The 14,483-nt window shown below is 41.7% G+C and overlaps 1 protein-coding gene across 1 annotated transcript in view; it reads left to right on the top strand.

The window, feature by feature from the left end:
• ralgapa2 (Ral GTPase activating protein catalytic subunit alpha 2) overlaps positions 1–14,483 on the top strand; it is a 730,448-nt gene that overhangs the window by 126,708 nt on the left and 589,257 nt on the right. Inside the window, 1 exon segment of the mRNA XM_038805980.1 lies at positions 6,503–6,560. Within this exon segment, the coding sequence (XP_038661908.1) occupies positions 6,503–6,560 (58 nt within the window).

The following is a 14,483-nucleotide window of genomic DNA, read 5'->3' as shown; positions in this document are numbered from 1 at the left end:
GTGTCTGTTCAGGTACATTGAAGGAGAATTCAGAATGCCCAATTCACCGAACAAGCACGTCTTTCCGGACTTTGGGAGGAAACCGGAGCACCCGGAGGAAACCCACACAGAAACTGGGAAAACATGCAGACTCTGCCCAGACAGTAACTCAAGCCCGGAATTGAACCTGGGTCCCTGGCACTGTGAAGCAACAGTGCTAACCACTGCTACCTGGCTGTACGTTATCGTCATTCAGACTGAGATGTGGCAAAAAATTTTTATGAGGGTTGTTGGTCTGTGGATTTCTCTTCCACGGAGAGCCGTGCAAGCTGTGCCATTGAATATATTCAAAGCTGAGTTAGATGTTTGATTGATGAGGGAGTCTAAAGCTATGCGGGTAGGCATGAAAGTGCAGTTGAGGCATAATCCGTGCAGTCATGACCTTAGCAAATATGGGAACAGGCTCAAGGGGCAAAATAGCCTATTCCTGTTCCTAATTCTTGTGTTCTTGGGATGCTCGTGTGTAGTATCTTCAGATTTTAATACACTTCCAAACTTGTATGTCATCTATAAATTTCAAAATTATGCCCTGTACCCTAAGTCATCAATGGTCCCAGTACTGAATATTGGGGGAATTCCACAGTATAGCCCTCTCCAGTAAACCGTTTGCAGTGACCCATTTGTTATATTTGATGTCAAAGCCAACTCTGTATTTTTCTACTACATTAAGTAGTTAAGGATTGTCAGTTCTAAGCTTTGTTGAGTGAATGGAAATTTAATTATTTTTTAAAATTGGCATACACACAGGAATAACTAAATACCAAAATAAACAAGCATGCAGCAGGTCTTTCTGCATCTAAAAGGAGAGAGATTTTCAATTTATCAGTCCTGATTAATGATTTGGAATACATATTAAAAGCTGTTACAGTTAAAACAACCGAGATTTTGAAGAAATTGGTGATGGGATTCCTATTTGTCAGCAAATCATGGAATGAAGAGTCAAAGGCAAAATGTCAAATACATTGTGATTAACGGTTAGCTTTAGGGAGGGCTCAAATGATAATTCCACATTCTCATTCTCAAGAGTTATTTTCTGGATCAGTCACCTCCATGAAACAGCTGTTTAAAGCCTCAGTAATCCCCAGTTATTTCAATTTCTCCCACTCAATATTTCCTATGATTAAATGACTTTAAGCTTTATTAAATTGATTATTGTCTGTAGGCTAAAAGGATTTTTTCCCTCGGTTTAGGGAGTTAAGACAGGTATGATTCCTACTCCACCTGTCAGATATTACAAAGCATGATGAGATAACAATTAAGAATGTGCTGTATCAGCCATATAAAATACACTTCAGCAATTCTCTCCCAATTACTCACTTTCAATGCGGAGAGTTAAATATGATTTAAATACTCAGCTCTCTAGTTTGACCATGGTATACTTTGTTACTTTGTATGCTGAGTTGGAGACTGCTGAATTATAGAGCCCTCCAAAAATATGAGAATCTTATGCCACACGATCTTGCTGGTGCTGAGGCATTTTTATATGGTGATGCTGTACTTGGTTTGCAATATAATTTCTCACTATAGTTTATAATACAACTGGATCAATCTTTTGTGTAATGGTTTATATCCAGGGTGTGTCTCTTTCGTGAATGCAAACTCCCACTTATTTCCTCCAGTGGCTGCTTGTTCAGCTACTACCCACTGTCTGTCTAATCTGTCCTGCTACCTTCATTCCTTTTTTGCAGTGGTCCATTCTGCAGGTTTCTTGACCATGCCTTCCACCCAATGTGTTCTTTTTTTCAGTCCTGCTCGACATATCCTCAAAGTAAAGTGTTTTGTGATATCTTCCTTTATGCGCTACGGAAATGCCTGTTGTTGCTTGCAATGGGATAGTGATGCAGGGCTGTTTGAGATATTGTCATGAATTCTCCTGGAGGCAGCAGTCGGCAGTACTCAATCGATATGCATGTCTCCGGTAATGAGTTTATTACGGCAGTTTAGATAATAAAATGTGAATAGTTTATGGAAGAGAAACAGATTGTAGACGATTGGGAAGGTCCCTGATATATACAAATGTTGATGTTTAGTCAAGGAAGGTTTTGATGGGGACAGTCAAATACACAAGGCGTAATCAAAGAACAATGAAGGTATAACTGCCCTGATCCTGAAAAGCCAGGAGGCAGTTCCCACATTGCAGTCTCAGAAAGCGGACACGCCAGTTTCCAGCCACCAAACCTGACGGTTAACTCTGCCAAGCTTGAAGGTTACGTTTACAGCAAACAAGTGTTCTAAATTTTAGCGGCAAGGCAGCGCCAGGTACTGTAAACTACTCTACTCTGTATCCCCGTTGCGGCAGCAGCGGAAAAGCCGGAACCTGTTTTCTCAGGAAGTCTCACACCTGCAAACACCTAAAACCTTTCCCTGCTGGCAATTTAAATTTATCCCCCCCGCGCCAACCAGTCCTTTCCAGTTCCTAGAGGCTCTTAACGCCATGGCCAATGGTTCAATGGCCAGAGCAAACAATAACGGGGAGAGGGGGTGCCCTTGCCTTGTCCCTCGGTGTAGTTTAAAATACCCCAACTTCAGTCGGTTCGTACGCACGCTCGTTACTGGTGCCTGATAGAGCAACCACATCCATCGCTACCACCATCTTCGCCTCTTCTCCTGAGAGATTCATAATAACATTTAGAAGCCTTCAAACATTGGCCTTGAGTTGCCTGCCCTTAACAAATCCCGTCTGGTCTTCCCCTATCACCCCGGGACAGGTCATCTATCCTTGTGGCCAGTATCTTAGCCAGCAGTTTAGCATCCACATTCAGTAGAGAAATTGGCCTGTATGACCAGCATTGCTCCTGATCCGTCTCCCGTTTCAGGATCAATGAAATCGAGGTCTGCAACATTGTTGGGGGGGAGGACTCCCTTCTCTCTTGCTTCATTAAATGTCCTCACCAGCAGTGGGCTCAGTATCACTGAAAACTTCTTATAGAATTCCACCGGGTAGCCGTCAGGCCCCGGGGCCTTGCCCGACTGCATGTCCTCCAGCCCCTTGATTATTTCCTCAACCTCAATTGGGGCACCCAGCCCCTCCACCAGGTCCTCCTCCACCCTCTGGAACCTCAACTGATCCAGAAATTGCCTCATCCCCTCCACCCCAGCCGTAATATATTTCGGAAATACTCCTTCGAAGAGCCACTTTTTGTGCGTCCACTCAGCACATCCCGCCACCATAATTCCAGGAATCTGTTTAATTTTGATTGTGAACTCATAAACAATCCAAATTTTGTAGATCATTTGTCGGACATGTTGGCAGCGGCTGAGTGTGGACCTGGCACTGGGTTTAGTTCACTCCGGGTTGGGTTGAGACTTGGCTCGGGCTTTAGCTCCAGATCGAAAGGCTTTTAAAAGTATTTTTATTCAAGTTTTTAACATTTTAACATTTACAAAACATTGCGGCACAAAACAAAATAATTCTCTCCCCCCCCCCCCCCCCCCCCCCCAAAACAGTTGATGGTAACTGGCTCCTTGAAATGCAGAATAAACAAACCCCATCTTTGGAACCCATTATTTTGCCCCCAGGAGACCAGGCTCCAAATCCACATGCAAGACCAGTGACATGGTGCTGAAGACCGACCAACATAGTTTCTGCAACTTCGGGCAGGACTAGAACATATGTACGTGATTAGCTGGGCCCCTCCCACACCACTCACAAATATCTTCTTTCCTTCAAACAACGGGCTCATCCTCGACTTTGTCAGGTGCGCCACCGTAATAATTCATCTCAAGTGCGTGAGAGAAACTGGAGTTTCACATGTCTCTTTACAACAAAATAAAAATACACTCCCTCATGAACTGGTGTTCCAAGTTGGGAAAACCTCGTAGGTGACATCAACGTGCTCTTGACAATATGCATTGGAAGAGATTTGATTTTAGAAAATATTTTATTGCGGCATTTATAATTTTAACACTTTTCAACAATAACATCCAACAGAACCTGCAACGAAATAACCATCATTCTCCCCAAACACAAAACCCCAACTAACATGACTTATAATAACACACCACCCGGCCCTCCCGCCATTAGTTTTCCTACCCTTATTTGTTACTTCCATGCCTCCCCTTTATTGGAAGAGATTTTACAACAATGCGTGCACCTGCTATTCCGCATAAATGTATGCACCCTTTTGTGCCATTTAAGAAGAAGTCGTCATTATAAGAATCGTGTTTTGATCACAATCCGAATTTTCACCTGTGCAGTTTATAGTACTTTCTGCATCATAAATTTAAATAGATTATCAATTCTCACGTTTTGAAATTGCTAATGGGTCAATTTCCATGTCGACGAGTTTGATCTTTATTCTGCAAGAAAAATCAGGATTTCATTCCGGTGCTGTTTTTAAAATTTTTTTTAAATATTTCAAATCTTGGTTGTGAAATAGATGTCAGTGCTGCAACTCTGCATCTGGCATTGCTCTTATCTGAGACATTTCCATCTGGTGCCTGTAAACTCTACCATATTTCTAGTTCAGATGATTCAGTGAAAAGACATTGTTGTTTTAACCTATTCTGCAATTTTCTTTCCAGTGTAGATTGTATTTGCCACACATTTTTTCACTTTCCCTTGTTTAAAAGGGAAATTGTCATTGCTGGGATATAAATACCCAATGTGTTTAGGCAAGAGAGAAAAAAAAGGAATGGATCCAGTTTCCAAATACTTCTCTACCCGTCATACAATTGATGTAACATTTCTGCAACTTTTTAATATGATGTAATGTCTGTTGAGCAGGATGGGTGAATAACATTTATGTTCTATAGCCAGTTGAACTGTGGCATGCAGATACATACAAAGATATAAATTAGGAGCAGGCATAGGCCATTTTAACCCCATGCTACTGCCGATTTTAACCCCAGCTGTGCTCATTTCTGAAATACCTCACACTATTAGGTTATTCTTGAAAATAGTAGAAATCACATTCCCTTTTAAGCAGGGAGTCCTTTCTGGATTAGTTCAGATTTAAAGGAAAGCAAATCTTGGTTCAGTGGTAACAGACCTGCCTCTAAGTAGTTGGTCCTCTGTTCAAACCCCTTAAGCCTGCTCTACCATTCAGTAAAATCCTGGCTGATCTGATTGTGGCCTCGACTCCACTTTCCTCACCGGTCAAGAATCTAACTAATTTAGCTTGAAAATATTCGACGACCCTGCTTCTGAAAATGAAAATCGCTTATTGTCACGAGTAGGCTTCAATGAAGTTACTGTGAAAAGCCCCTAGTCGCCACTACGGCTCTGGGAATAAGAATTCCACAAACTCACGACACTCAGAGAAAAAAATTCTCCCTGTCTTTTTCTTAAATGGGAGACCCCTTATTTTTAAACTGTGTGCCCTACTTCTAGTGTCTTCCACAAGGGGAATCAGGGCTCCATGTTGCTCATCTTCGAGGACCACCTGCAATCCCAGCAATGGCCACTGCTCTGGGTGCTGCTGCTGGGATAAGAGAGAGGCTGACCATTTGTTTGGCTGATGGATCTCTGAGGTGGGACCTTCTCTCCGATAGGAGCGAAATAACTGCCTCAAGCCAGTTTACAGGCCTGACGTCAGGGCAATTGAGGGACTGCTGGATAAATTAGCCCAATGTAGCTGGGCTCACATTGACATTTAAGCTGGGGGTTGGGTCCCTGCATGGACTGGGGTTTGAACAGAGGGCCAACTACTTAGAGGCAGGTCTGTTACCACTGAACCAAGATTTGCTTTCCTTTAACACATACTGCTCTTTAACTGAACTAATTCAGAAAAGACTCCCTGCTTAAAAGGGAATGTGGTTTCTACTATTTTCAAGAATAACCTAATAGTGTGAGGTATTTCCGAAATGAGCACAGCTGGGGTTAAAATCGGCAGTAGCATTGAAGTGGGATTTGTATAGGTCACCTGAGAATGACCCCAAGCACATTTTTAAAAAGAATGGAATTTAAATAAACAAAATATGGTCCTTGAAGAGTGATAACAAAAATGCTTGGCTTTATTTTGATGTGTTTAGGATCTAGCAGTACTCTTATCAAATAGTCAGAGTGGTACTTTCTAAGGCACCAGAGTCTTTCAAGTTTTCAAACTTGCAATGTTTCGAGTTTAACTCTCCTAGTTGTTGCCATTTTAAGGAAAAGTTCAATCTTAATCGAAAAGCAATAATATTAATAAGTAAGAGACGCAAGGAGAATGTGAGGAAGACTGTTTTTATGCAGTGACTGACAATGACCTGGAATTTGCTGCTTGTGGAAGCAAGCAGAAACAATCAATGTTTTCAAGAGGAAATTGGATGGGCACTTAAAGGAAATCTACTTGTAGGGCTTGGGGAGAGAGCAGGGAAATGAGAATGCCTGGATTGCTCCGCAGAGATGTGGCATTGACTTGAAGTGTGGCTGTGACATAGACTTGATGGGTTGAACATCTGTGCTGCCAAAATTTTGGGATATAGTGTTGCTATCCTGGAGCATGTACCTGAAATTGTACTTTTAATTTACCTTGAACAGAAAATACTTCAACTTCTTCCTGAGAAAATCAACAACAGATGGCAATTTCACAGCATAGGTAAGAAGAATGGGGTAATTTGTGGGATATTTATAAATCGAGGAGCAAATTGTAAACTCTGCTCGATTATGATATAGTATGATCTTTATTCAAAATGCTTTTCTTTCTGTAATCTATACCATCTTAATTTTTGTGGTGATGAATCAAATATTTATGTTGTATCTTTGTCTGAAATTTAAATGTCTGTAAATGTTTGTTCATACTTAGTTATCCTCAAATTATCTGTTTCTAATCATAAGCTAGGGGTTTATGTTAATCTTTTTAAAACACTCCTGTGTGTAATGCTAAACTTCATATGTAAAATTTTCGTAAAGCATTGGTGCACTCTATTTATTTTAGTGCCAATCTTTAGCCTTTCATCATTCTGTTCATTTTGGTTTCCTTCTCCGTAACATCCTTCCTTAAATTTGATAGCCACAGTCAAACATGCCAAACTCATTTTTTTTTCTTTCCTGTTTCTTTTTTGTAGTCCATTTTCGTTAATCATCTTTATGGCATCAAAAACATTGCAATCCCTTGCTTCAGAAATGCTGTTTTAGGGTCTCATAAAGGATTTTCAAATATTTAGTTTTATGTTTTTATTAATTTTCATATGGCATGCACATAGTGTTGACCTCCTTAATACTTATTTTCACTTGTTGACATTGTCTTTATTGGCTTCAAGGGAGTCTGCTTCCTGTTTTTTCTCTCACTTTTTGTTAATTGCCGAGTTGCTCACATGAATAGCCGCTTAACAATAGATGTGGCAAAATGAATAATACTTGGAGGTAAAGGGTTAGGGCAAAGGGCCAGAGGTCATGCTTTATTTCAGGAAGACATCTGTAAAATAAGTCCTTGCATCAATTTTAAAGAGGAGTTCGTAGAAATTTTAAACGTATTTTGTGGATGTGACAATAACTTGCATTAATATAATGCATTAGTGTAATGTAGGAGAATGGCCCAAGGTGCTTCATAGAAGCTTAATCAGACAAAGGTTGCCCCCACCCCCGCCCTCCACCATGCTGTACTGAGCGGCGAAGCATTAAGCAGGAGATAAGTTATTAAAAGTTAATAAGTTAAGAGTGAGTGAGAGTAAGAAGAAACTCGTCAACTGACTTTGAGCTCCCTGTTGGCATCAACCAACACCTCATGACTCTTCACCTACAACTTACCGCGAATCCGCAGGCCACAGCCATGAGTGCCTAAACCCCAATCTTCTACTCCATTCTGGGCATCATACTCTCCAACATTCCTTTAAAAAAAAAAAAAAAAATTCCGATTAAGGGGCAATTTAGCATGGTCAGTCCGCCTCTCTGCACATCTTTGAGTTTGAGGACGAGACCCACGCAGACACGGGGAAAACGTGTAAACTCCACACACAAGTGACCCGGGGCTGGTATCGAACCCAGGTCCATGGCGCCATGAAGCAGCAGTACTAACCACTGCTCCACCATGCCACCCCTGTCCAACATTCCTAAGGAAGATGAGATCATCGGGGACATCAGCGCCAGGGTTGGAAAGGAACCATCAGAAAGGAAGGAGTTGGGAATTGCAACTCCAACGGGGTTCTCCTGCTGCAAAGGCGTGGAACACCAGCTTGTCATCACTAACACATTGTTCCACCAAATAGACAAGTTCAAGACTTCCTGGAGATATCCATGATCAAAGCACTGGCACATGACGACTGCGTCATTATCTGAACCCGAAACCAAAAGGGTGCTCTCATTACCATTTACTATAATTGTATAGGGCATTGACGAGGACACATCTGGAGTATTGTGTGCAGTTTTGGTGTCCTTATCTGAGGAAGGATGTTCTTGCTATGGCGGGAGAGCAGCGAAGGTTTGCCAGGCAGATCCCCGGGATGGTGGGACTGAATTATGAGGAGAGACTAAGTCGGTTACAATTATATTCATTGGAGTTTCGGAAAGTGAGAGGGGATCTCATAGAAACTCACAAACTTCCTGGAGGTTTAGACTGGGTAGATTCAGAAAGAATGTTCCCAATGGTGGGGGAGTCCAGAACTAGGGGAGGATAAGGGAAACCTTTTAGGACTGAGGTGAGCAGGATTTTCTTCACCCAGAGAGTGGTAAATTTGTGGAATTCGCGACCACAGAAAATAGTTGAGGCAAACACGTTGTGTAATTTCAAAAAGGAATTAGATATAGCTCTTGGGACTGAAGGGATAAAGGGATATGTGGGGAAAGCGGGATCAGAGTATTGAACTTGATGATCAGCCATGATCATAATGAATGGTGCAACAGGCCTGAAGGTGAGAATGGCCTCCTCCTGCTTCTATTTTCTATGTTTCTGTGTTACCAAAGTGATGACCAGTGCAGACGATTTCTGGGCAGACCACCGCTCCATCCGCTCCTCTGTGTCCATCAAACTCCACCAGAAGCAATGGAAGAGGAAGAAACAGCTCAGACAAAGATCAATGTTTTTATTTAAATTTAGAATAGCCAATTTTTTTTTCCCAATTAAGGGGAAATTTAGAGTGGCCATTCTACCTCACCAGCACATCTTTAGGTTGTGAGGGTGAAACCCACGCAGACACTGGGAGAATGTGCAAACTCCGCACGAACAGTGACCCAGGGCCGGGATTGAGCCCGGATCCTCAGTGCGTGGGCAGAAGTGCTAACCACTGTGCCACCCTTACAAATGATCGATGTTGAGAGACTTCAAGAGCCAAGCATGCTAGCGGACGTCCAACACTGCCTTCACTCAATCTCCAAAGCGTTCATTTTAATGGAATGGAGGAAAACTAAAAAGGGCTGAATACAAGCTGTGAAGAAACCATTGGCTATAAGACCAGGAAACACCAAGACTGGTTCGATGAGAACCATCTCAAGACCTCATTGATAAGAAGAGGAAAGCCCTCCTGCTTGGATAAACGATATAACCAGCAAGGAGTACTCCTCAAACACCAAAGGCTGAGGTACAAAGAAGAACTAGGAAAATCAAGAACCAATGGTTGACTGAAAAAGTTAAGGAGCTGCAACTCCCCACCGATAATCTAACACCCGAGGCTGCTTCAGTGCCATCAAGGCAATATACGGACCCAAAACTCTAGACCTCAAACCAGTGAGAGACAAAAAACATCAGCCTTTGATGGAGAGAACACTTTAAAGAATTCCTAAACCATGATATAATCAAAGATGGGGAAATATTTGCGAAATCCCACAACTCCCCATCAAAGGTGATCTTGGACTCCCACCAAGGATGAATGCAGTCCAAGATTAAAGACATGAATGAAAAAGCTGCAGGAGTGGACGGGTTTCTAGCGGAGATTTTAAAACCTGGAGGAGAAGCCCCATCATCTCCATCAGCTGTTGTTGAAAATCTGGGGCAGAGAAGAAATCCCTGCCAATGTTAGGGATGTCATAATTGCCACCATCTTCAAGAAAGGAAACTGGGTGGATTGTGGGAACTACTGAGGAATCTCCGTGCTATCCATCGCCGGGAAGATCATCAGCCGACTCTTTCTGAGCTGCCATCCGTACCAGCCTCCCCGGACAGGTGCCGGAATGTGGCGACTAGGGGCTTTTCACAGTAACTTCATTTGAAGCCTACTCGTGACAAGCGATTTTCATTTCATTTTTCACCTGAAGATATCCATGGAACAATGGACATGATTTTCACTGACAACTTCAAAAGAAGTGACAGGAGCAACATCAACCATTCTACATGGCCTTCGCCGATCTGACCAAGGCTGTTGGTTAACTGGGAAGTGTCTTGGAAGATCCTGTCAAGGGCCAGCTGTCCAGAAAAATGAACATCTTTCTACGACTTCACGACAAGATGTCGGCAACAGTCCTCACCAACGGAAATAAGACAAACCTTTGAGGCCAAGAGCAGGGAAGTGTCATCACCCCCGCCCTTTTCACCATTTACAGGTCAACAGATCACTGAAAGTGGAGAAGGTAATCAAGAAGGCATACAGCATTCTTTCTTTCATCGGTCGGGGGGCATTGAGTATGACATTTGGCAAGTTATGCTGCAGCTGTACAGAACCTCACTTAGGCCACACTTGGAATATTGCATTCAATTCTGGTTGCAACACTACCAGAAGGATGAGGGGACTTTGGAGTGGGTACAGAAGAGGATGTTGCCTGGTCTGGGGGTTATTAGCTATGAGGAGAGGTTGGGTAAACTCAAATTGTTTTTACTGGAATGACAGCGGTTGAGGGCAACCTGGTAAAGGTTTACAAAATTGAGTGGCATGGTGAGAGTGTGTTTTTTCCCAGGGCACAAAGTCAATTACTCAGGGACATAGGTTTACGGTAAGAGGGGCAAAGTTTAGAGGAGAAGTGCAAGGCACATTTTTTTTTAAACAGAGGGTGGTGAGAGCCTGCCGAGGGAGGTGGTGGAAGCACGATACAGACGTTTAAGAGGCATCTTGACAGATACATCAATAGGATGGTTTAGAGGGATGCGGACCCCGGAAGTGCAGAAGAGTTTAGTTTAGACAGGCGATCGGCGCAGGCTTGGAGTGCTAAAGGACCTGTTCCTGTGCTGTACTGTTCTTTGTTTATTGCCACCGTCCTTCACCTTGCCAAGAACAAACTTCCAGTGGAGTGGAAATGGTCTACAGGATGGACGAAAAACTTTTCAACCTTAACCGATTGAAACCCAACGACACTGACATCGCTTGGAGAACTTCAGTGTGGACGAAAAAGCCATCTGTATCAGAAGAGAATATTCAAGCCATGTTTGATTTCTTCGCGGATGCATACCGAAGAATCGGTCTCGGCAAATAAAACACAAAGTCCTTGACCAATCCGCCCCAGGGCAAAATATTTTTTCATCCGTCATGGGTTGTGGGCGTCACTGGCTAGGCTGTCATTTATTGCCCATCTCTAATTGCCCTTGAAGAGGCAGGTAAGAGTCAACCACATTGCCATGTTCTTGGAGTCAAATGCAGATTTCCTTCCTTAATGGACATTAGTGAACCAGACCAGATGGGTTTCTACAACAGTCGACAATGGTTTCATGGTCATCACCGGACTTTTAATTCCAGATTTTTATTGAATTCAAATTTCACCATCTGCAGTGATGAGATTTGAACTTGTGGCCCCAAAGCCTTACTCTTGGTCTCGATTACTAGTCCAGTGACGATACGCTATGCCACTCCCTCCCCAGCATAACTTAATATTATAAAGATTATCCGTCATTGCCGAGCGTTTAAAAAATGAACTGACGCAAGCAGAATGAGAAAGATGACTGGAGTGCCGCATACAAGGGAAAGTAAAGAAGGTATGCTCAACATACATAACACTTCTGTTAGATCACTAAAATAGAAGGAAAATACTGTGGAGTGCTGTAGATAAAATTAAAATGAAGCGGTGGATAAACTCAGCATGCCTGGCATAATCTCTTGAGAGACATACAGAGTTAACGTTTAAGTCCTATATAACTCCTCTTCAGAACTTGGTTCGATCACAGTTGCCACATTGTACAGTTAATATATTTAACTTTTATGATGCCTTATGTTTTACGTACCAAGATACCTTTATGAAGAAATAACTTGCCATGAACCTACAAGTATTTTAAAATTGTATTTTATATTGCCTCCTGATAAAATATTTCCATTATCCCAGTTTTGCCCTCACTATATTTCTAGTGAATGCCACTAGATCAAAATATTGGTCAAGGAGATGGGTATTAATGAGGATTGTAAAAAGACTGCTATCTACAATAGCCTTGTCTTTCTTATAAGTGAGCCTAGGATTCCTGTCCTGTCTCTCTGATATACACTGAATTTTTTTTTCCTGTGTCTGTCCCAGGACCACTGTTGCAAGGCAACAGTAACATGGCTTTTTTTTCTCCAGAATCGTTATACTTTTAATCCATCTCATTATCTTCAGGGGTTATAAAAATGTATTAAAATATACATCCCTATTTCCAAAAGACCTATCCAGACTCCCAAGTACCAAGTCTCAAACAACTGAAAAGAAACTGAACATTCAACGTTAAAACATTATATGTTGTTCATAACAAAAAAAACCCATCAAAATACAGGAAGACATAAACAGGCTTATAGCGTTGGTGGATAAATGGCAAATGAAATTCAGTACAGTGAAGTCTGAGGTGCTCTATTTTGGTCAGAAGTATAGGAAAGCCATTCTTAGATGGGTAGAGGAGCAAAGAGGTTTGGGAACACTGATGTCTGAATCACTAAAAGTACCAGCACCAGCTGATAATGCCATATAGAATACCAGCGGAATACTGAGGCTCATCTGCAGAGGAATAGAATAGAAAAATAGACAGGTAATGTTTAATTTAATAGAACTTTGGTTGTACCACACTTGGAATACTGTCTGCAGTTTGGTATTCATACTGCAAGAAAAGATATTTAAAATTGCCAAAGTGCAGAAACAATTTATAAGGATTTTACCAGACTTTCCATTTAATTTAATTTAATTTAATTTAATTTAATTTAATTTAATTTTAATTTGATCACATTTATCTGGAAAGATTGAGCAGGCTAGGACTATTTTCTCTGGAAAATAGAAATGTTGAAAAAATATATTTGAGGGGTTTGATAGGGTGCTTGTGGAGTAGCTTTCCTCCTGTGAGCCCGGAAATGGTGTGCATCAATATGATAGCCGTGAACCAATTAAATGAAACAAAATAAAGAATTTGGGAAGAATTTCTTTACACGTGCGAAACGTGCCCCATGGAGGGATTTAAATAGACAGCTGTGGTGTATTTAGAGAAGGCATGATGCAGACACGGAAGAGGGGAATGTAACAAAATGTGACATGGCTGGCCATAGGTAATGGGTGTGAGAAAGCTTATTTAGAATACAAACATTAGGCACATGCCAATTGGGCTGAACCTGTTTTGTGACTTTGAATGCACTAAAGTTACACTGAACCAGAGGTACACACCTGTAATACAGTGTGCAATGTGGTATCCATACTGCAAAAAAAAGATGGTATTAAATGCGAGGTCTATTTTGTAGTGGGTGAATGAACTGCAAAATAACTTGTTTCAGCCTGATTATTCTTTTCAAAGTTCAGCCAGACTTGGCAATCAATGATTGTCTTGTGTTGTCAATCTTCTTGGCTTTGTTGCTAGTTAATGCACAGGGGTTGATCTTGCTCAATTAATGCTTGTACTTCATGCTGAACTTTTACTGTCGATCATAAAAAAGAAGGAATACCCTGTCAAAATACCATCATTTTTATATAAAGACGCTTCTGAACCATTCAGAGGATTGAGTTGGGGGTCACAGTGCTTGTGTGCTATTTTCAATTAAACATTAGTCAGTGGTTATGCAGTGTGAACTATGCCTGATTCAGCCTGAAGCACTGTATGCCAGCGCTGAACACATCCACCATACAGGATTGCAACGCAAACATGACTGAAATGGCCTGATGGGCGGGCTTCTGGGTACTAGCGTGATCCGTCAACAGATTGGCATTGGTTACCTGATTCCACAAACAATAAATGTGATGAATTGCTAGTTAATGTATTTTGGAGATGCTGTTGAGAAATTAACAATGTCTGGGACTAATGGACCCCCCTGCTATTCTTGAAAAGTGCTGTGTCCACCTGATCAGACAGACTAGGCTTCAATTTAATGACTCATCCAAGCGACAGCATCTCTTACACTGCAGCACTGCATTAAATGCCAGCCTGCACTGTATCCTCAAGTTTTGGAATAGGGTCTTGAATTTGCAATCTTCTGACTCTGGCAGGAATGTTACCAATTAAGTCTTTAACAGTTAGCTTTTTTTCTTCCTTGCTCCTTTAACACCAATCTTGGGCTAGTAACAAAATCTTACTTTTGCAGCTCGTTATTCTGTTAAAGAAGTTAGAAAATAACTCTCTCTGGGAAGCATTTTTCCCTCAACAATTTTCTATTCTTCCTTTCTGTAGGTATTGCTTCCTGCTGTTGATGAGTTCATGAGTTGTAGTTTACCTCTAATGACTTGC

This window comes from Scyliorhinus canicula, chromosome 1 (genome assembly GCF_902713615.1).
Source record: "Scyliorhinus canicula chromosome 1, sScyCan1.1, whole genome shotgun sequence".
Taxonomy (NCBI): domain Eukaryota; kingdom Metazoa; phylum Chordata; class Chondrichthyes; order Carcharhiniformes; family Scyliorhinidae; genus Scyliorhinus; species Scyliorhinus canicula.
This window is presented reverse-complemented; position numbering and strand designations above follow the sequence as displayed.